The sequence below is a fragment of the Erinaceus europaeus genome, chromosome 9 (genome assembly GCF_950295315.1).
Source record: "Erinaceus europaeus chromosome 9, mEriEur2.1, whole genome shotgun sequence".
NCBI lineage: Eukaryota > Metazoa > Chordata > Mammalia > Eulipotyphla > Erinaceidae > Erinaceus > Erinaceus europaeus.
In genome coordinates this window covers 29386780-29410483 of record NC_080170.1, presented here as the reverse complement: position 1 = coordinate 29410483, position 23704 = coordinate 29386780, and the positions used below count along the sequence as shown (strand labels likewise).

Below are 23704 nucleotides of genomic sequence, written 5' to 3'. Positions count from 1 at the left end.
CCCTGCCTTCACTTCATAAGTTTCTACTACTGAACGCCGCCCCCCCACCTTTTCCATATTTAGATAAGAGAAACAGTACCCAACCTTCTCTGGTGTTTTCCAAACTTACTTCCTTTTCAGTGATGGTATAAAGACTCTAGTAGATAGCATAATTGTTATGCAAAGAGACACTCATGCCTGAGGCTCCAAAGTCCCAGGTTCAACCACAAGAAGCCAGAGCTGTGAAGTGCTCTGGTGTTTCTCTGTCTTTCTCTCTCTGCATATCTCTCAAAAATAAAATTAAAAAAAGACAAGATTCCTAGTGACAAACAATTCAGGGTTTAATAATTTACCTTTTTTTTGAGAGATCAAAACTCCACCATCTGTGGAATTCCATTTATTTTGACTTTATTGCTATTATGTGGTATTGGAAATTGAATCCAGGACCTCAGACATATAAAACATGTGCTCTACCACTATAACTGTGTCCTTGTGAATTCTATTTTTATGGAGCATTTAATTAAGTAAAGGGAGATAATAGTTCACTTCTTTTGGGGAATGAAATTGGTTTCCATTACGTACAAACTAGTCTTACTTTCCTTCTATCTGGAAAAATATGCATTTTAACTGGTATGTTTCCAACAGGTTGGAATTAATTATAAATTTTATCCTTGTCAAAAGGGGTGTGGTGATGTTAAATTTCATATAACTTTTAAAACCAGTTAATCTTTATTAAATTATTGCTATAAACATTATTGACTACCTCAAAAATTTAGTAAAAAATATAGTTCCAGATGATTTTTTATTTTTAATCTTATTTTATGTTAATCTTTTGGTATTCTAGATTGCCAGGCTATATTTGGTTTCTGATGTTTTGTACAACTCTTCAGCCAAAGTTGCCAATGCTTCATACTATAGAAAATTGTAAGTATAATGAGAGAAGCTGGTATTCCTGAATATTTGGGGATAGAGCTCAAGAGAGAGTTTTTTTTTTTTTAAGATGGTGAGTAAGTCAGAGAAAGAGTGAAAGAGACTTGCAGCAACAAAGCTTCCTTCAGTGTGGTGGTGGGAGGCTGGGCTTGAACCTGCATTTTGCTCACGGCAAAGCAGTGAGTAATAGTACACTATTTAAGTGAGCTATTACTTTGTTGATTAATTAATACTCTCCAGTAATAAACAATTTGAATTTCTTTAGTTTTGAAAATTAGAAAATGGATTATAGTCATGGAGCTTTAATTACTTTTAAGAGTTGTAATCATTTTTTTTTTGAAAGTTTTCATTTAAGTTGATTATGTAAGTTTTGTAATTAGCTATTGATAACAAAGTAGGAAAATTTATTGTACTTAGCCACTTCTATAATATATAATAAAAGTAGTGTCAAACTTAAAAAAAGGAAGAGACCAAAGGCAGAGCATTACTTTTTTTTTATAGTCTCTGCCCCCTTCTGATTATCATTGTTGATATTTTCAGAGGCAATAGGAAGTGATATTGCTGTACTGTAATTAATATAAAAATCTTAAGTTCTTAAAATTAATTTTTCTAGTTATTTTTTGAATTAGGGTCTGATAAGATATTTTTGCCTTGGTTATACCACTTTCATCATACTGTTTTTATTATCCTACTTAATTAGACAGAAGTTGAATGAGAGGGTGTGTTAGGTTTAAGATTCTTCACTAATCAAGGAACAAGCTCTTTAGACTTAGGGATTTTGCAGGAGAAATTTTCAAAATAGGAATTAAATGGTTCAGTTACAGTTTTAGAACTTAAACAAAACTTTCTCGATTTTTTTTTTTTATTATTTATTTTTTTAAGGAGTTATATGATAAATTTAAATATTTTCACTCTAGGTGGGGTTTTCATTGGCTAGCATGCTAAAGTAAATAAGGATTTGTAAACAAGTTTTCTTCTAAAACCATATTTATTTGAATTTCAGTTTTGAATCAAAGTTATGTCAGATATTTTCAGACCTCAATGCTACTTATCGTACAATTCAAGGTCATTTACAGTCAGAAAACTTTAAGGTATGTTTATTTTATTAATTTCACTCTAGTGGTCCGGGAAGTAGCGCAGTGGACAAAACATTAGACTCTCAAGCATGAGAGTCCTAAATTCAATCTCTGGTAGCACATGTACCAGAGTGATGTCTGATTCTTTCCTCTCCTTCTATCTTTCTCATTAATAAATAAAATAGTTTTTTTAAAAAACTTACTCTCGCATTTTAAATGTGGTAGAAGTTGGGAAGAGCACTAGAAGATATAGGTATGTATATCATATTTCAGAAGCCATTGTTTCAAAATTTACTATTTTACCCACCTTCAAATCTAGTGTTACTTTGTGCAGTAATATTTTGTGAAATAATTTGTGTTTCTCATATATTTATTTCTTTATTTTAATGAGAAAGACCAGAGAGAGAGAGAGACCAGAACACTGCTCAGGGCTGGTTTATGTTGGTGATGGGGATTAAACCTGGGACCTCAGAGTCTCAGGCATGAAAGTTGTTCACATAATCATTATGCTGTCTCCCTAGCCCAAGTGTTTCTTTTAAATATTGGTCTTTCTACAAAACACATTCATACGATCACTTGAAATGGTACATATAATCTAACTGGATTAAGAACGTATTTTAGTTTAGAAAATATATTCCATGACTAATTTTTTTTTAAGAAGACATATTCCACCTGTAGGGATAGCTTTATGATTGGTGAAGTAGTGCTGCAGGTGTCTCTTCTTCCCTCTCAATTTCTCTTGTTCCTCTCAATTTCTCTCTAGTCAAAATAAATAAAATATTTAATAAAAAAAATTTCCCACCAAGCTCGATTTTGTTAAGTGACTTTGCTATTTAGGTAATTCACATCCACAGCTCTGATTTTAAATTCTGGCAGTCAGAAAAAAAAAAAAAAAAAAAAAAAGAATAGAGCCAAATTTAGAGGGAATAGGGGGCAGGGAGAGAGACCAACATCTATAGCACTGCTTTACCACTATGAAGCTTCTTTCATGTCAGTGGGACTAGGGACTTGAACCTGGGCTCTTACACATGGTAATGTGTACACTGCAGAGTGTGCCACCACTCATGAGTCAGAAATTATAGAAGGAAACATAATGGGACAGAGCTAAATATTAACCAACATTAGGAAGTACTTCATTGGACCATCAAGAAGTTTGGTTCAAAACATGCCTACCATGATATCCAACTTTGTTAAGTTTTTAAGGTTGTGTTTCCTGATGTAGTCTTATGTTTTTCACCAGATATTGATGTTATGTGGCCAGAATGTCACTTTTCCATTGCTTCTGTTTTTCTTAATTTAAAGGTGACATTGATTTTTTTCTATTTTCTTTTTTTATTTCTTTAAAACATGGTAATAGGTATTTAAAGAATGTCAGTTTAAGGGAAATTTCAACATATGGTGATGGTCATTTCTGAGATGAAGTTTGGTATGTATGTACTTCCTCTAAATAATGATGGGCTATCTTCCTATTTAGCAACGGGTAATGACCTGCTTCAGAGCATGGGAAGACTGGGCAATTTATCCAGAGCCATTTTTGATCAAACTACAAAATATTTTCTTAGGACTTGTAAATATTATTGAAGAAAAGGAAACGGAGGTAAGCACTCAGTGGTTTTCTTAATTATTTTAGAGTTTATTTCTGTGGACACTGCATGTTTGATAGGCTATAGCTAAAGCTCTATGTGTTGTGAATATGGGCTATATTTGTAAATATCTGCTTCTTAAACAGTGGCTTTTTGCTGGAATTATTAGAGTGCAAGTGTCGAAAAGTTGTCTTATTTATAACAGGAATCTTGTTTCTGTATGTGAAAATTAGTGACTTATTTTATTGGACAGTATGAAGAGGTTTATATTAATAGAAATAATCAAATAATAGAGCAATGTAGAGATGATTTCATTCTGTTAAACTAGAGACCACTCTATAAATTGTATTTGAAAAGATGAACCAAAGTAGTAACAGATTTTACTCTTCACCATTTCTACTTCATTTGTTTTTTATTTATTTTTATTTCTTTATTGGGGGATTAATGTTTTACAGTCCGTAAGTACAGTAATTTGTATATGCATAAGATTTCCCATTTTTCCATATAGCAATACCTCCTCAGTATTTCTACATGTTCTGTCTTTCTAGAACTTGCCTTTATCTGAACTTGTTCATATTTCATATTTAAACAGCACTACACAGGACTTTATCCCCTTGAGGTGGAATATATTTGTTATAGACTAGTAGCATTCTATACTTCTTTGTTGTAATAGTCACCATTGTTTATTATATGTATATCATTGTGTTTATTTGACTGCCTGACTTCTTTCCTTATCCCTCCCAAATTCTGGTAAACTATATGACAGGAGGAAGTAAGGGGCCAGATTCAATTTTGCTCATAATTGTATCCCTAGTACCTTGTATGGTACTTGACATCAATACTGCTTGATAAATATTTGATAAGTAACATAAAAATGACTACTTTGTCAGACTAGGTGATAAAATATATTCTTTTCATGCCTTCATGTTTAACCTGTGAATAGTCATTTGGTTGCTTTTTACTTTATTGCAAATAAATCTTAAAATATGACTGGCAAGTAAAAGATGTCCCAGTAGTTAATGTGTGTGTTCATAGGATGTACCAGATGACCTTGATGGTGCCCCCATTGAAGAAGAACTTGATGGTGCACCTTTAGAAGATGTGGATGGAATTCCCATTGATGCTACTCCTCTTGATGATCTTGATGGAGTTCCTATAAAGAATCTTGATGATGATCTTGATGGAGTGCCTTGTAAGTATAGATTTCTTCTCTCTCTCTCTCTTTTTTTTTTTTTGGAAATTAAACTTTTATTGAAAACAAAACATGTTAGGGAAAGAGAGAGAGGTAGAGTAAAAGAAAGAAGACTGAGAGCTGACTTACATGCTGCTCACATGGTAATCCCAGAAAGAGAGCAAGGGAAGAGAAAGACTTACGTAGTTGCAGTCTTGAGCCAAAGAGAGCAGTAAGTACAGATTTCAAACTGAAATCTAGTTAAAAGCTTTTAAATTGCTGTATGTACTAGTAAAGTCCATTTTGATTGAGGTGTTAGTCATTAACCTTTTTATTTTCAAAATGCCACTATGCAATAATATATTTTTTAAGGAACAAATCACTTATTTTAATGTTTATCACTTCTGTTATATACTAAAAAGAAATTTATAACACAGGAATAAAACCTCCTTCTATAATGTTGCATATGTCTTACAGTAATACATTTGATTGTGGCATGAAAAAATTTTTTCCCTGTTACACCTGTGTTGCTATTATTGGGATGTTCACCCTCATAATATTAACAAGTTTTTCTTTTTGTCTCAATTGTCAGAAAATTAAGGCAAAGTCTTGTGCTAAATTATATTCATAATTTCAAGTCCTTATTTGCAACAGTTCTGTTTCTTAGCTTCCGAGATAGACGAGATCGGGCGTGTTCAGGGTGGTATGGCCGTAGACAACAGTTCTGTTTCTATTATTATACTAGCTTACAGGTTCAGTTCTTACAGCCTAAAATCACCTTTGGGAATAATAAACATACATAATCTTCAGTACATTTAAATTACATGTTAAAATATTGAACAATATGTAAATTCCTTAAACATAAGCTGAAAATATTAAGAATTTACAAATTCGCCTCCAATTTGCTTAAAATAACCTATATGTTCTTGGCGTGTGTGTGTAACTTAGACCTGACATACAATTGGATTAGTTATAATTTTTGTTCTTGAACTAGCCATACTTATTTTTCAATGATATAGTGATACTTAGGTATTAAGTGTTCTAATTTAGGTCATTTTAGTCAGGATTAATTGTTTACCTTTTCTCAATAGTGGATGCGACTGAAGATTCAAAGAAGAATGAGCCTATATTTAAAGTTGCTCCATCAAAATGGGAAGCTGTTGATGAATCTGAATTGGAAGCACAGGGTGAGTGAAAATAAATGCTGAACTTTAAATATAGTGGCTAAGTTTCATTGTGCTTGTTAGAATTCTCTCAGATACTACAGTTTGGAAGCTTTGAGTAACTGGAGAAATAACTAAAATCCAGTTAGATTAAATATTTTAGTGGAAAATGTAGATGAGAAGCTGTACATGTTTGGAAATCTACTTTGAGGTCAGTTTCAGGGGAACAAAACTTTGACCTCACCATAATGCTGACTTGCTAGATGCAATTTAGATTTGCCTTTCATGCTTACTTGTGCATATATCCTTGTGCTCATAATCTGTACCTGTTAATATTTGTAGGCCCTGATGAAATAAATCTTGACATCCAACACAGAAAAAAGGATGACAGCCATTATATGGCTTAAATAAAATTAGATCTGAAGAGAGAAATAGATACAGTACATAGAAGTGGTTATTGAGAATAGATAAATGTAGATAAAAAAACTTCTGTAACAGAAACTTTTTAATTCAAAAGCAATGATTCTATGCTGCTGTAGCAAAAAAAAAAACAAAACTTATGGAATTACATCCTTTTTTCCCCTTTCCTTTCAGCTGTAACAACTTCTAAATGGGAGTTATTTGACCAGCATGAAGAATCAGAAGAAGAAGAAAATCAAAAGTAAGAATCTAAGTTTCAAATATACTGTTTCTTATTGCATATGCACTTCTTTTTTCACTAGTATAGGTATGCTGGAAATAATAGAGAAGAAGAAAACTTTATTGTTTAAAAAACTATAAAGAGGATCATTCTCAGTTCTCTGTTGTTTTTCTAGTGAATAAAGAGCTTTTGGTTTCTGGTCTTGATGTATCTGGTTTCACTTTGCTTTTGAGTTGATTTTTCTATACTATGTTAGGCATTTTCATTTTGTAGCTACAGAGAGACTGTCTACAAAGCAGGCACCCTTTCACACCAACTCTCTTGCTGGCTCACATGTTAATTTTATAGTAGAAAAATCATCAGTGAGGCATGAGTTACTAGAATCAAACTATTTTCTGTTTTTCCTAGAACCTTTAAATAATAACCTCAACATAGAAATAACTGAAAGAGCAAAGCAAGGAAAAAAAAAATATTTTTTTCCCCCTGCATACAGCTTTTTGGTCTTTGAAATTCTCTTATGCTTCACTACTGCTCTCTAGTGGATAAATCTGAAATGCCTTTTCCCCCCTAGGTATTGCTCGCTCTTTCTTCCTTTCTTTCTATGGGATTTGGTGCAGAGTACTGATCTGAAATACTACATACGGTGATGGGAATAAAAGTTGGGGCTTTACACATGCAAGTTCTGTTCTCTACCACTCAACCATCTTTCTAGCCATAGATGTTACTTTTTAAAAGCTAGTAGTTTTATTTGTAACTGAAATACTAGTGTAAGTGTGTGTACATGTACACATGTTTACTTTGTAGGAAAGCTCTAAATAGTAATTCATTTTCACCCGTGATGAATTAAATTGTATGGGTTTCATGTCTTGAGTTTTCATCTCTTTAAAAGAACAGGATGAAACTATGATGACATTTGAATTTACAACTGGTCACTTAAGAGCTGAAGTCAAAACCAATCAGAATAGATTGCTTAAGCCTTGAAAAGTTTTAACAGCAATTGCAAAATTACTATATTTTAAATGAATCAAGTGTTGTGTAGCTCATTTTAAAAATCTTAAATAACATGGCTATTTTTTGTTCGACCATTTAGATCTTTGTATATGAAAACATGCATAAATATTTTTAAAATTAAGTACCATACGTTGTATTCTATTACCTATTGTTTTTATTCTAATGTCAGTGGGTATTATTCCATCTCAACCCAGATATTTATCTGCTTTATATTTATTTGTGATTGAAAGCTAGCATTCATGCTTATGAAGAAATAATTGATATTATAATTTTATTTAGAAAAATTATAAATAAAAGACTGAGATTGAGAAGTAGTTTCCATATCATAGATACTATAGTTCAATTGTGTTTTATCCGTATTAATTAAATTTTTCCAAAATAATCTTTGAGTAAACATTTGTATGTGCACTTGCACACATTTTAGCTATTTGAATGCATGTAAGCCATCTTGTACACATTCCAGGCACCAAAAAAACCAAATTATTAATGTGATTACAGTAACCAAGCAGCCAGGGAGGTGACGCAGTGGTAGAGCATAGCACTTGCATACAAGAAGTCTCAGGTACAGTCTCCATGGTTGTACCTAGGTATACAGTACTAATGATTTATAGAACTATGAAAGTACAAAGCATGTAAAATTGGTCTGTGCCCTTTCCCCACCACAGTGGAGAAGGTATTATAACCCTCCTTGCCTCTCTATCTATTCCTGTCTGAGAAAGTTGACCTGAAGCACTGAAGTCTTCTGATGATGCCCCCTCAAACAAAAACCCAAAAGAAAGTCTGTAAAATTTAGTACTGTTTTGCAAGTAGTCTTTGGATGAGAAATCTAAACACTAGCAGCAAAATTTTGTCTTTAGTGCATATATATATTGCCTCCAGGGTTATTGCTGGGGATCAGTACCGGCACTATGAATCTATTGTTCCTGGTGGCCATTTTTTCCATTTTATTGGATAGGACAGAGAAATTGAGAGAGGAGGGGTAGGTAGAGAAGGAGAGAGAAAGAGATGCACCCGCAGACCTGCTTCACCCTTTGTGAAGCTTTCCCCTTACAGGTGGGGGTGGGGGGGAGTTGAACCCAGGTCTTTGTGCATGGTACTATGTGTGCTTAACCAGCTGTGCCCCATAACTAGTTTTTAAAATATATACTGAATGTGCTACTTAAGGTAAAAGGGCTTACCAGGTTCATAGTTTTAAAGAAAAAAAAAAAAAGACATTATCTAGGATGGGCTAGTAATGTAACAGTTCTGTTTATACAGCATTTTGTATACACATAAGCATTCTGAGTTTGTACATGAATGACTTGTTTTTCCCAGATTGCATGATACACACATGCAATCCAATCCAAGACGATTACCCCCCCCCTTTTGTATTAAAGTTCCTTCACCCTTTGTGTGTCAAGAATATTTTTCTCAATCTTATTCCAGCATTGGTCACCAATTTTTCACATATTTGCCTGCCCATCTGCTTACCTATTTGTATTAGATTGCTTTAGATGGAAAAGTTTTTCGTCTTTGTATGCCTACTCAAGGTAGTCATTCAATTTAGTATTTTCTTGTTTTTTTTTTTTTTTGTATTTCAACACTATTTTTAAATTATTTATAAAATGGAAACACTGACAAGACCATAGAATAAGAGGGGTACAATTCCACACAATCTCACCACCAGAACTCCATATCCCATTCCCTTCCCTCATATCTTTCCAGTTCCTTAAAACCCCTGGGAGCATGGACCAAGGGTCATTATAAGGTGCAGAAGGTGGAAGGTCTGGCTTCTGTAATTGCTTCCCTGATGAACAACAGTTTAGTATTTTCTTATTTTACATAGAACTAGCACAATTTTTCAATTAATCTATGAAATGGACACTAATGTGTTAATATTTTAAATTTATACATTGGCTGGGGCCAGGTGGTGAAGCACCTGGTTGAACATATTAAGTACATAAGGACCCAGGTTCAAGTACCCTTGTCCTTACTTGCAGGGGACGGGGGAAAGCTTCATAAGTGGTGAGACAGTGCTATGAGGTCTCTCTGCCACTCTCTCCCTCTCTCCCTTTACATGCCCCCATCCTTCTCAGTTTTCTCTGTCTCTATCCAGTAAAAAAAAAATAAAACATAGGGAGTTGGGTGGTAGCACAGCGTGTTAAGCACAGGTGGTGCAAAGTGCAAGGACCTGCGTAAGGATCCTGGTTTCAGCCCCCACCATCTGCAGGGGAGTCACTTCAGAAGCAGTGCAGCAAGTCTGCAAGTGTCTTATCTTTCTCTCCCCTTCTCCGTCTTCCCTATCTCTCTCCATTTCTCTCTGTCCTGTCCAACAATGACATTAATAACAATAATAATAACTACAACAATAAAACAAAGACAACCAAAGGGAATATTTTTTTTAATTTAAAAATAAAACATTTTTAAAAGTCTTATTAAAATTTATGCATTGCTTTATTCTCAAGATTATGTTATGGTTTTTATGTGCTACATTGATTATGTCATAGTGATCCTGTATAATTCAGATTTACACATCTTTTAGTTTAACTCTGCTGCAGGGTGAGCATCTGACTTTTTTTTTCCCCTTTAAGTTGCCACCAGAGTTACTGGTGGGGGCCTGGGTGCCTGCACCACACTATGAATCCACCGCTCCCAACCGTTTTTTCCTTCTTTTTCTTCCTATTTTTTATTAGATACGACAGAAGTGTCTCCCCTGTGGGTGGGGAGCTGGGGTCCATTTGACTTTCTAAGCATTTTATATAAAGTGTGTCAAATTCAGACACACTTTATGTGGAGGGCAGCAGCTTTATACTATTAATTTTTAAAAACACTGCTGGAAATTGAATCCAGGGTCTCATGCTTTCACATCACCACCGAGCTACCTCCTTGGCCCAACAGTTTGCTTTTTTGAGAAAGAACTTTCCATGGAGCACTTTCTTACTACTATACTGGAGATGGCATGCAGAACCTCACAAATGTGAGGCCATTCTACTTTTGAACCACCTCCCTGGCCCTATTGATCATATATTTCAGTAGTGAAGTGTGGTCTTATAGGAAGTTAAATAGTGATGACATTATTTAAGTGTAAGGCAGTGAAAAATAACCACCAGTCTGAAATCAAACACTTAATTTGTTGCCTTAGCACACATTGTTTATTTTACAGTCAAGAAGAAGAAAGTGAAGATGAAGAAGATACTCAGAGTTCCAAGTCTGAAGAACATCATATGTACTCAAATCCAATTAAAGAAGAAATGACTGAGTCTAAGTTCTCAAAGTACTCTGAAATGAGTGAGGAAAAACGAGCTAAGCTTCGTGAAATTGAGGTAAATATTGCAGTGAAGTTCAGCCTTCTTTTACTTTTCATGCTAGACTAATCTCCCCCTTGATTTCATACATTGGTATGTAGTATTCCCACTCTGTCTGGAAACCTTCAGACTCACTGAAGTCTTTCAGGCCGTTTAGTTGTAACATGCCTTCTCTTGAGGAATCCCCGCCCCCTCCCCTCCCTTACCCTCCCTCCCCTGTTTAAAGCATAGCTCTTGGCAGAAGAATCCTTTTCTTAACTTTACGAATTTGCTTCTCCCTTTTTCTCTGTTATGACTGGTGTTTATATACACTGATGGTGTTTTTTTAAGGTGCTCCCCCTTGCTTGTTTTTTGGTGCTAGTAGTCCTCATTGGAAATCACTAAATTGTGATTTCCACAGGGAGAAAGGGCCCTGGGGGTCTGTTATTTTGTTTATCATCATCTTTGTAGTACCTTGCTTATAGGAGACAATCTGACAGTACTGGTTCTAATTAATATATTACATCTGGCACTGACATCCATTACAGTATGTTACAAGGAAAAATGAAATAAATTCTGACACCTTCAAGTTATATTTGCATTTTTAAAGATTTATCTATTTATGAGAGGGTGGAAGAGAATATCACTGTGGCATATGGCACATGCTTGGTCACTTGAATTATGCAAGGTTGGGTTTTGTCTGACACATGACCTTTAGACAAAGGGTTTCTATTTCGACTGGCTTCTACCAGTTATACTTTCTGATTTGATTGGGGTGTGTGTGTGTGTGTGATGGATACCTATTTCAAAGAAAATAATTGTTTTTATTTGTTTGTTTTTCACCAGAGCACTTGTCAGATGTGGTTTATGGTTGTGTGGTGTGGTGGATTGAACCTTGATCTCAGAGTTTCAGGCATGAGCATCTGCTTGCATAACTATCATGCTATCTCCTCTGCCTGAAAACAGTTGTTTTTATAGAAGGAATAAGGTAGTGTTTGAGAAGATGTAACAGTGGGAGGAAAATCTATTTTTAAAATGTCTTTACAGCTCAAAGTTATGAAGTTTCAAGATGAACTGGAATCTGGAAAAAGGCCGAAAAAGCCAGGTCAGAGCTTTCAGGAACAAGTGGAACACTACAGAGATAAACTTCTTCAACGAGTAAGTTTACTCATTTTATGCATTTTTCTCCTTAACATGGATTTCCCAACTTTATGTGTTTGATTGACTAGAATATATATAGATATACTTAATGAAAAATAGATTTCAAGTGATATTCTTTGATGTGTTAAGACTGAGTACAGGTAAACAATTAGGAACATTTGGAATTTGTTTTTAAAAGTTTAATCTGGAAGAGTTTAGTGCAATAATACACTGTTTTACTCTGGCTACTCTCTGTGACTGGAAAACCCTGCTAAGGTCATTTTCAAAATTGGAGGCTCTTATAAGAATAGTCACATTTGCAAAGTAATATATGGTGAGTTCTAACATATGGCATAGAGACAGTATGAGGGTTTGGTCAATTTTGAGCTTGGAAATTCACTTAAGACCACTTTCCCATTAATCCAAGAATAGCAAAGCAAGTTGACAGATACCTTCTCAATGAATTCTTAGCTTTTGAGAGACAGTGCGTTGTTTTTTTTGTTTGTTTGTTTTTTTGTTTGTTTGTTTTAAGTGGGAATATGTAAAGACTTTTAAGAACAAAGAATGCCATACAGTAATTATGAGGGAACTCAGGGATTTTATTGGGACCATTGCGAATTCTACCTGTGCCTTTATTATCATTATAAAGGAGTTCCTTTAGAAAGAGAAAAATAGGACAGAACTAGAAGGGTGTCACTGTCACAGTGAAGCTGTTTATGATGCAGAACTGGTGGTGAGAGCTGCATTATGATAAAGCAGCATTGCTGCTCCACAGATCTGTGACAGCACCACTCTGTACACTGAGGCATGTCAGGGAAGCTGGGTAGACAGGCCCACTTTTGTAAGTCCCACTTCTGCCTTAGATGTGGCTACTACCCATTGTTGAATTAGAATGACTATAAAATAGTTTAAAAAAAAAAAGTTTCTATCTTCAAACTACAACTAGTAGATTGGTTCCTATAAATTTTTTAATTAGGAAGATAAATCCTATAGGTCAATAGAGGAAGTCAATTTCCTTACTACATCACTGCTTATAATTTGTATTGTTTGTTGCATTTGGAAGAGATTAATGGGATTTTTAAGATGATGCTTTGTATCTGAACCCCATAGGTTCCTTTGAGGATATGGTACTAGATGTCTGATCTGCCTAGATGATACCTCGATGTTTCTTGGTTCTTGTGATAGTAATACTGGGATTAACATCTTAATCTTCTTGCTTCCCCCATGATTGTAATTGAAAAGGATGTATTTTTTGAATGCGTATATATGTTCTCGGTCTATGTCTCTGTCTCTCTGTCTCTCTCTGTCTTTCTCTTGTCAGAAGGTCAGGGCCATTGTCTGATTTTTGTAAGTCTGATTGGTTTATATTAGAGCACAGGTCATGCTCTAATATGCCTCGTCAGTCATGTATTGTCCATGGTGTCTTTGGCACTCCAGTGCTAGAGTTGAATACTTTGACAAAGTATAAATGTGACCGGCAAAGCAGAAAATACATACCTGGCTCTACAGAAAATGGGTGCCAATATCTGCTCTGGGCAGATCATAGAGAAAACTTTTGTAGTGAAGAATTAAATTGGCTTTGTGGGTCTATTGTCTACAGCCATTCCATTAATTATATTATCAACAGAAGTTATTTGAGAATTGACATTTATAGTACCTGGATATAAGCCACTAAGTTATTTTTCTAGTTTCTGTGATTGTATAGTTGTGTTGTTGATTTGTACTTTTATAAATTATAGTTTAGGGTGGGGAAATAGCATAATGGTTATGCAAAGAGGCTTTCTTGCTTGAGGCTCCACAGTCCCAGGTTTAATCTCCTGTACCACTAGAAGCCAGAACTGAGCAGTGCTCTGGTTTAAAAAAATGAAATAATTGGGGTTTGAATTTTTTAATATGATTGGCACTTCTGTCATTAAATTTTTTGTTCCCTCCTTTCTTAAATTACTGCTTTAGTAAGAGCATTCTTGATTAAAGCAGCTTACTGTAGAATTAGATCCTTGCTATTTGAGGCAGCAAAATAGTTGACTTGAACTAGCGAGTTGCTTTGCCATGTGTGCAACCCAGGTTTGAGCGTAGTCCCTACGACACTGAAGGAAACTTTGGTGCTGTGTACCCTTTTCTCTCTGTTTGTACCTGAAAAGGTCAGTCTGGAATGGCAAAGCCCTAGAGATGACGTAAAAATAAAAATCCCTGCTGTTGTATACTGAGATGAAAAAGTCAGCTTTTTTGTTCATAGATTTACTTTTTTATTTATTTGCAAAGATATTACTCTATAGGATAGCAAAGAACACTGAGCGCTTTGGCTCAGATCTTTTCACTGTCCCATGGGTATGATACATAATCTTTCTGAGTTTCTTTTTTCATCTCTAGAATGAAGATAATAGTACTGCTATGGGAAGTTAAGTAGTCATGTAGTCAGTCACTTGACTTATGGCAAGTACTTAGTAAATATTTAGTTGCTGTTACAGTTGTCACTTTTATTGTTTGGTACAAGTAAAAGAAATGATTGATTTCCCTGGAAGAGTGGATTAAAAAACTGCCTCCAGTTGTCATTTAAAATAATAGTTAAATAGGAAAAAAGTATTCTTACATGAGATAAATAGAAAAAAGTATTCTTTTTTTCATTTATTTTTTTAAAAATTATTTATTTATAAAATGGGAACACTGACAAGACCATAGGCTAAGAGGGGAGAAAAAGTATTCTTACATGAGATACAACCCAGGTTGGTTTTTTTTTTTTTTTAATATTCATTTTCCCTTTTGTTGCTCTTGTTTTTTATTGTTGTTGTGGTTATTATTGTTGTTGTTGTCGTTGTTAGATAAGACAGAGAGAAATGGAGAGAGGAGGGGAAGACGGGGAGAGAAAGATAGACACCTGCAGACCTGCTTCACCATCTGTGAAGCGACACCCCTGCAGGTGGGGAGCTGGGGGCTTGATCCGGGATCCTTACCGGTCCTTGCGCTTTGCGCCATGTGCGCTTAACCCACCATGCTACCGCCGGACTCCCCAGGTTGGTGTTTTTTATTTACGTGTCTTTTTTAAATGTTACTAATTTATAAAATATAAAATATCAAGGCCACAGGATAAGAGGGATACAATTCCACACAGTTCCCACCACCAGAACTCTGAATACCATCCCCTCCCCTGATAGCTTTCCTATTCTTCAGCCCTCTAGGAGTGTGGACCCAGGGTCATTATGGGGTGCAGAAGGTGGAAGGTCCCGCTTCTGTAATTGCTTCCCCAATGAACATGGGCGTTGACAGGTCAATCTATATTCCCAGCCTGTCTCTTTCCCTAGTGGGGCGGGGCTCTGGAGAGGTAGGGATCCAGGACACATTGTGAGGTCCTCTGTCTGGGGAAGTCAAGTTGGCTTCATGGTATCTGCAGCTTGGTGACTGAAAAGGTCGGTGTTTTTTAATGACTAAATTCTCTCTCTTAAAACTAAATAGGAGAAAGAGAAAGAACTAGAAAGAGAACGAGAAAGAGATAAGAAGGATAAAGAAAAATTAGAATCTCGATCCAAAGAGAAGAAAGAAAAGGATGAGTGTACGCCCACGAGGAAAGAAAGGTATAACATTTTTCTTTCCTGTTGCTACTGATTTCAGAATTTGGAGTGATATTTTCATTATTGATGCCGAATTGGATGAGTAATTTTTCCATGGTACATATATTTAGCTCCTGTCTGCAAGAGGCAGAAATAGCTGAGAAATGAGCAGTTTACTTAGCACTTGGCTTAATTAACTCAGATGTTATCCCTTTACCTGGTCTATCTATATAGTACCTTAGCTGAAGTTCAGTGTAAGAATTCAATTACCATATTAGGTATCAGACCCGAGGCTTAAATAACTAAGCAGCTTACTAGATCTTCTTTGTTGCCTCCCATATAAGCGTTCTTTCCGGCCTGTATGTACTAAGGCCGTTACCTATAAACTTGAGTTTCTCATTCTCAAGAAATTGCGTACATAGACCACAGGGGCTTGCTTCTTACTACAGATGTTCATTTTAATCAAAATCATATTTGTCTTATAGTCTTTATTTTTTACTTCATAGTCTCTGATTAAGTAGAGAACATTGTTTCAGTTAACAAAACTTAAGTTTTCCTGATTAAAATTCAAACAAAAAAAAAACCTGATTTAGTCATTTTACAAATAGTTAAAAATAACATGTGAATGGGTCAAATTATAAATGGATCACTTAAAATATATTAATGAAATGGAGGGTGAGAGCATCACTGACACTTGCTGGGAACCAAACTTGGAACTTCATGCTTGATTGTCTGGCACCTTTATCACTGTGCCACTTCCCAGGCTGCTAAATCTATCAATTTTTCAGTTGTTATTTTAATGTAATTTCAAATTTGCTAAAAGTCACAAGTATGGTATAACTTCTACATGCCCCTCACTCATTCCCCAAATATTCATAGTTCTACTACTGCTTTATTTTTTTCTGCCCCTGTTCCTCTCCGACTTAAATAGTAACTTGCCAGTCTGACGCCCCCCTCATTTTTCTCATATAATCAGGAAAGTTTCTAAGTTAGGAAATAACTATTAAAAAGACCATACTGTCTAAACAAATACATTAATGAAATTTTATCCATTGTTCCAGTGTCTCCTGTTGAAAAAGGAAATTCAGTTTAGTTTCTGTCTTAGTCTATCTTTAAGACTTATTTGTTCTTGGTATAAAGTTGCGAAATGTCATTGATACATTAGTGAAAACAAAGTCAGAGTAAATTGTGAGAAATTAGTTGCTAATTTAGTAAATGAAACGCTTGAAAATGAACACTTGATCCTTTGCTCACCTGTGAAATATTTGGGGCCTTTGTTCCATAGGAAAAGGCGACATAGTACATCCCCTAGCCCATCTCGAAGTAGCAGTGGTAGGCGAGTGAAATCCCCATCACCAAAATCAGAGCGATCAGAGCGTTCAGAAAGATCTCATAAGGAGAGCTCCCGGTCCAGGTCATCTCACAAAGATTCTCCTAGAGATGCTAGCAAAAAAGCCAAAAGGTAAATACAAATTATCTTGTAATATTTCAAGTGCATAGCTGCTTTATTATTCAATCTAGCTTTTGAAAATAATTCAGTTGTCAGCCATTTTTTGAAAGTGTTTAGGAAACTAAAGATAACTTTGATTTTTTTTTTTATTCTTTCTACCTCCCCAAGTCCAGTCTCCTACTATCAAGACTTTCAAATATGATGCCCTGTCTTTGCTGTGCATTAAAGGCAACAGCGTAACTTTTCATTCTTCTATTTCTATAGAATTTTTTTTGTCAAGGTTCAAAGATGCAATTTTATAGAGAATTGAGAAAATGCTATTGCTTCAGTGTGTAATTCAGTGTGTAATATGCCTTGTTCCCTTGTAGTCCCAGAAAAGTGATTAAAAAATGTTTTATCTGGTTTTGTATGCAGGAATTCTTGTTTTATATTCATAAAAATTATGGTAACTATTATTCTAAGAGTTAAAATTGTTCTATATTCTTAAAACTATTTTGGTAAAATGTTTATATTATATCTATTTTGTTATATATATCTCAACATTATGCTGTCCTAAATGATTCCCTAGGATAGTATTACAACTCTCAAGAAATTAGGCTGCAAAGCTGTTGTGTGTGAAGCTTGTGTGAATGATCTTAAATACCAATTTATTTTTATCTTGTAGACATAGAGGTTCAAATGTTATAGTCTATCAGTCACTTGGGGAGCTTGTTAAAAATAAAAATTCCTTGTCCCTAACTCTTGAAATAGAGCAGTGATAATAAGACCCAGGAATCTAATCCGGCCTTTTTATGTAAGCACACCACTGAAGGGTTGTATGTTATGTGTGGGTGCGTATATGTGTACATTTGAGAAGTTTGCAACTTTTTATTTCAGTTATTTTTGCCTTGCCGTATTAAAGATTGTTTTAGATTGTTTAAAGATAATTTTGATCATATGAGCATGTTGATAAATAGTTTTTGTTTCTTTCCTCAGATCACCATCTGGTTCAAGGACACCTAAACGGTCTAGAAGATCACGGTCTAGATCCCCTAAAAAATCAGGGAAGAAATCCAGATCCCAGTCTCGATCTCCACACAGGTCTCATAAAAAGTCAAAGAAAAACAAACACTGACATAAGTTTTTAAGATGCTGTCACTTGTTGGAAATGGAGTTTTGTTTTGTGCCTGAACCGTCTGTTTTTTAAGAAAAAAAGAAAAAAAGAAAAAAAATCACATGAAAGAGCATTCCTGGGGTTTTTGTTCATTTGTGAATGCATGTGTAAATTCATGAGTAACTGCATCTGTAGACCTGTCATTGTTTTATATTGTACAAATTACTTTTGTTGTGGCTGTTTCTCAAGATGAAATTTTTATTGTGCTAATGAATTTCATCAGAAATGTGTATAATGGATCTGCTGGCAGTAGTAGTACTTTGTTTTTAGGATGTTGTGACTTGGCAAAAATAATACAGATGTCTTCCCCCTTTTGTAGCTTTGACAATTTTAATTAGATTTCAAATAAAATATGAACAGAAAACTATAATGTTGTTTTTTTGCCCTATTGGTGACATCCAGTCCCTTAAAGTCCTAGTAAGTGAATTTGGCATTTGTTTTGTTTTTGTTTCTTATACCTAGTGTACTTTACAAGCTCCATTGTCCGGGTAACTAAAGTTTTACTGAGATAACTATCAAAATTAAGGGACCGGAGACTATTTGCTAGGTTTGCCAACCTATTTGATAACATTATTTTTGGGTAATACTAAAACTGAGAGATCAAAAAACTAGGTGAGTGTGGAATGGGATGGTATTTTGTTAAAGGAATGCCTGACTAAAACATTTTTTCTTTTTTCTTTTTTAAAGAAATAATGTGATTTCAGTGTACTCAACCTGTACTTGTGTGCTGAGCAGCTGCTTAGTTTTAGGAAAATTACATATTCACTTTATGGTTTTATCTTCTATCATGAACGAAGTTTATTTATAAAAGACGTTTTCTAACAAGAGTTGGCTATAGAACTTTTTGTATGATAGTTCCCCTTTTATAGCCCTCTGTAGGCTATTTTTCAAGCACTGGTATCAGTATATTTTACAAGGTTCTGTTTAAAGTACCTTTTTTTTTAAAAAAAAAAAAATTTAGTTTTAAATTTAAGTGAAATTTAAAATAATTTTCAGGAAACATCAATGGTTTGTAAATTCATGGTGCAAAAATGTTGATTTAGGCCATTTGCACAGTTGAAATCTGTTGTATATATAAGCAGGAATAAAACTGCAGAATGAAGAATAAGAAAACTTGTATAATGTCAATGATAATATTGTTGTAAATATAGTGTAATAAAAGGTTATGTCAACTTGAATTGACACTACTACTTGTGAATCATGTTTTCAGTTTTCTTTTTAGTTACTTTATACTCTTTTGATGGTTTGGTTTTAGAAAACTATGCAAGTGGATTATTTTTAGCTAGCTAGGTATTTTAAAAATACCTATTCCAGTCATTTTACTTACTCTTGCCTTGTCACCGAATAAAATATACTGTACCTGTGATTTGGGGAGTGGGTATGTTAGCTGAAGTATACTATTTACAAACTGGGAAGACTACAGTAGTTTTTAGAAATAAGCCAATCAAATTCTTTAACTTTATGGTTCTTACCAACATGACATTACTTGACAATTATTTTCTTACTTTTTGCTCTTTTGTCCATAATATTAAGAAATGTTAATTGCTATGTTGCTCAGAATAATTAAACATTTGGTGCTGATTTTTAAGAGCCTACAAACAGCAGTATTTAAAATAATGTGATTTTTCTCTCATATTTGTTCCCTGGGAGAATGGAATTTTATACAGTCTTCTTCCTTTGCAGAAATAAAAATAGTGGATTCCTGATATTTGGAACATTTAATCATCTGTTGGTAGCTAGTATAGACTTAGAAATAATTGATCAGGGGAATCGGGAGGTAGCGCAGAGGGTGAAGCGCAGGTGGCACGAAGTGCAAGGACTGGCATAAGGAACCCGGTTCGAGCCCCTGGCTCCCCACCTGCAGGGGGGTCACTTCACAGGCAGTGAAGCAGGTCTACAGGTGTCTGTCTTTCCCCCTTTCTTTCTTCCCCTCCTCTCTCCATTTCTGTCTGTCCTGTCTAACAATGACAACATCAATAACAACAACAATAGAAAACAAGGGCAACAAAAGGGAAAATAAGTAAATAAATATAAAAATAATTGATCAGGTAATGATTTTGCCAGTCAAGTTGCAAGGGGGTGCTTTTTTCTTTTTTTTAAAAAAAAATCTAGTGTAGCATGGATGATTAGAAATTGTTAGGTCAGTGGTCCGGGAGGTGGTGCAGTGATAAAGCTTTGGACTCTGAAGCATGAGGTCCCGAGTTCGATCCCTGGCAGCATATGTGTCAGAGTGATGTCTGGTTCTTTCTCCTCCTTTCTCATAAATAAAGAAAATCTTTTAAAAAAAAAAGAAAAGAAAGAAAGAAAGAAAAATTGTTAGGTCAGTTTTGGGCACTTAAATTGGAATTTAGCAGATCTTAATCTGGATCAAGACACAGGGAAGACCATTTATCCTTACATGAAAGTAAGATGTGGGTAAGATGGTCTTCGGTTTAGGGTGTGTGTGTGTGTGTGTGTGTGTGTGTGTGTGTGGCCTTATGCTTGATAGAATTCATGTTTTGTAAAGTTATTGTATTGAATTTCTTCCCTGAAATTTTAAGTGGTATGGTTAAAAATAGGCTATTTCCAATTTTACTTAATGGGAAAGTACCTGGAATAAACCTACCTAATTATCTATGGATCCTATGAAAAGTTTAATGGGACCAGAAATTGGTGAAATTAAGGAGGTGTTCCGTTATATTTTGTAATGGCATAGTATTCATCTATTTTCTCTAAAGAACACTCATAGGTCAGATAACAAAATTTCTATAGATTGTGTGAAATTTTCATAGCCATGGCCTATAATTACAAGAGATAACCCTGCCCCAGCTGTGCAATAGCTAGTAATTATCTTCTACTGTAGCTACATGTTAGAGGAACTACTCTCTTGTCTACTCTTATAAGGGATGTGGCTTGAACTTTGCCTTTCAGCTAACATTTATAGATAAGATTCCTTACCAGGTTAATACCATCTAATCTTTCCACTTTCTCCCATCTACAGAATAAACAGTGGTCTATTTCTTACCAAAGAAAGTCTTATAGTTGAAAAGATTCCTTATTACTGTAAGTATATATATCTGAACTGTAACATCTTGAGAAGTTAGAGGTGAAAGAAATGAAAACGACTACAACAAAAAAAACCCGATCTAAAAGAATGCTTTAATTTGGCTTTGAGTCTTCCTGCCTTTTTGCTGCTACAGTTTGCAAAAATTACCCTGACCTGATTTTTCTTTATTGCAGAATGTTTCTGTGGGTTTACCCTAAGACTTTTATCCCAATTAAAGAATATTTTATTGTGGAAATACTTGCTTATGACATTTTCTCCCTAATTTTAATATTTTCTAGCACTAAAATATCTTAAGAACTTTCAATCATAGTCTAATAAAATTATGAAAAGTATTCTGTACACATTTGCCTTTGTGATGATATAAGTTCTGAAAAATTATATAACTGATAATTCATCATTTTAATTATTAAAAATGAGAGCAAATAAATCTGTATTGCTGAGTGACTGAGCCTATTCTGATGACCGTAGCTGTATGATTTCTTTCATTATGAAAGTTCTAAAAACAAACAGTACTATGTTTCTAAAACCATGTATTTGAAAATAAGAGCTTTTCCTTTGTTTTCTTGTGCTACATTTTAGTAGAAGAGCTAATTATAGAAAATTCAGTGCAAATATTAATGAAGCAATACTAAAGTAAGCTTATAGAAACAAAAGGTCAAGTGCTTGCTTGCTTCATATTTCAAATATGTATGTTTTAGAATAGATTTTGGGAGTATAGGTTTAATTCATTATCCCATGTGATTTTTTTTTTTCTTTTTGTTATTGAGGTTTCATTAATTAGATACACACACACATACTAATACCAGAGGGAGTACTGTAATGATAGACTAAGAGGTGGGAATGTGTTGCTTTTCAGCAAGTCATGCTCTTTTGTTGAAGATTAAATATCTCCCTGTTTACTCAGTACTACCTCATGGAGCTTCAGTGTAAAGGGATTTTATGTATAACTAGTTATTTACATAGTTTTGTAGATCAATAGATAAGCTTCCCTCGTTCATTTTGACATGTAATTGTGCCTGAAGTTTGTGTTGTATCCTTTTATCTCAGTGTGCTCTTGTACATTGTACCTTTTAGTGATTTGAAATATCAGGAAAGATAGTTTATCAGAACTGAGAATAATATAATTGAAATCAGCTCATTTAAAATACTTAACACATAGCAAGACAATTTGTTTTGGATGAACTGATTCCATATCTAGCTACTCTTGATGTGTAAGGATTAAGTTTCTTGTGGAACTGCTTTCCAGACCGCCACTTTATAGTTCTTTTTTTACAGTTTTTTAAAACTTTATTTATTCGATTTGATTGAACCAGAGAGAAATTGAGAGGGAGGGGGAGGTAGAGAGGGAAAGAGACACCTGCAATACTGCTTCACCACTCCTGAAGCTTTCACCCTACAGGTGGGGACTGAGGGCTTGAACCTGGGTCCTTGTGCATGGTAATATGTGCATTTAAGCAGGCGCCACCACCTGGTCCCCTGTAGTTTTCTCTTTTTTTCCCCGTTAAAGTTTTCTACATAAAAATCGTTGAAAAAAAGGTTGTGGAATTTGCTTTTCGTTGTTTAACTTCTAGTCATGTAAGTAAAAATGCCTTCTTTTCATAGCAAAACTTTAGATGGTTAAATAATTTTCTCTAGTCTTTCCAGTAGGAGACTAGTAAACTTTCTAGTTTTCAGCCTCTTTCCTTCCTTTTTCTCTTTAAGTATTTAATTATTTAGGATAGAGACAGAAATTGAGAAAGAGGGGAAAACACACACACACACACACACATACACACACACACTCCTTTAGCACTACTTTACTGCTTATGAAGCTTCCCCACTGTGGGTAGGAGCCAGGGACTTGCCCCAGGGTTCTTGTGCATTGTAATGTGTTTGCTCTACCAGGGTTCTTGTGCACTGTAATGTGTTTGCTCTACCAGGTGTACCCCTGTCTGACCCCACTCATAGCTGCTTTCCTTTTTCCCATGTAAAATAGGTGGGACAGAGGATGGCATAATGGTTATGCAAACAGACTCATGCCTGAGGGTCCAAAGTCCCAGGTTCAATCCCCCACACTACCATAAGCCAGACCTGAGCAGTGCTCTGATAATAAATATAGGTGATGTGCTACATATATCAGTTGTAGCTAAAGTTTTGCACACTTCAATTATATTGAAATATATTCATGATAGATTCTCTTAATTAGACACTTTTAACCTTATTGGCTCTCTTAATTAATCTATTCATATTTATTTTTAGCTAGAACACAGCTCAGCCCTGCATTGTAGTGGAACAGGATTGAACATGGGCCTCAAAGCTTCAGGCATGAGAGTCTTGTACGAAGATTATGCTATCTTCCCTGCTCTGACTCCCCTTTAATTTGTTAAGGGGTTTTAAACATGCAGAAAAGTTAAACAGCAGAATGAACATCAATATACTCATCAGCTGGCTAGTATAAATTAGTATGTATCAATGTTTGGTTTTTAAAACAATCTCAACATCATTAGCACATTACAATAATTGATCTTTTTAAGTATTTTTCATTGTAGTAAATGGCTCATAACAATTCGAAATC

The 23704-nt window shown here is 34.8% G+C and overlaps 1 protein-coding gene across 2 annotated transcripts in view; it reads left to right on the top strand.

Annotated features, from left to right (window-relative positions):
* U2SURP (U2 snRNP associated SURP domain containing) overlaps positions 1-19282 on the top strand; it is a 56380-nt gene extending 37098 nt beyond the window's left edge. For both annotated transcript variants that reach the window (XM_060197555.1, XM_060197554.1), the window contains exons 18-28: positions 824-903; positions 1913-2000; positions 3460-3582; positions 4604-4760; positions 5831-5926; positions 6497-6563; positions 10696-10855; positions 11864-11974; positions 15407-15525; positions 16787-16963; positions 17927-19282. In XM_060197555.1, the coding sequence (XP_060053538.1) occupies positions 824-903; positions 1913-2000; positions 3460-3582; positions 4604-4760; positions 5831-5926; positions 6497-6563; positions 10696-10855; positions 11864-11974; positions 15407-15525; positions 16787-16963; positions 17927-18065 (1317 nt within the window). In that variant the 3' untranslated portion in view covers positions 18066-19282. The remainder of the gene's footprint in view (positions 1-823; positions 904-1912; positions 2001-3459; positions 3583-4603; positions 4761-5830; positions 5927-6496; positions 6564-10695; positions 10856-11863; positions 11975-15406; positions 15526-16786; positions 16964-17926) is intronic.
* Positions 19283-23704: the final 4422 nt, after the last annotated feature.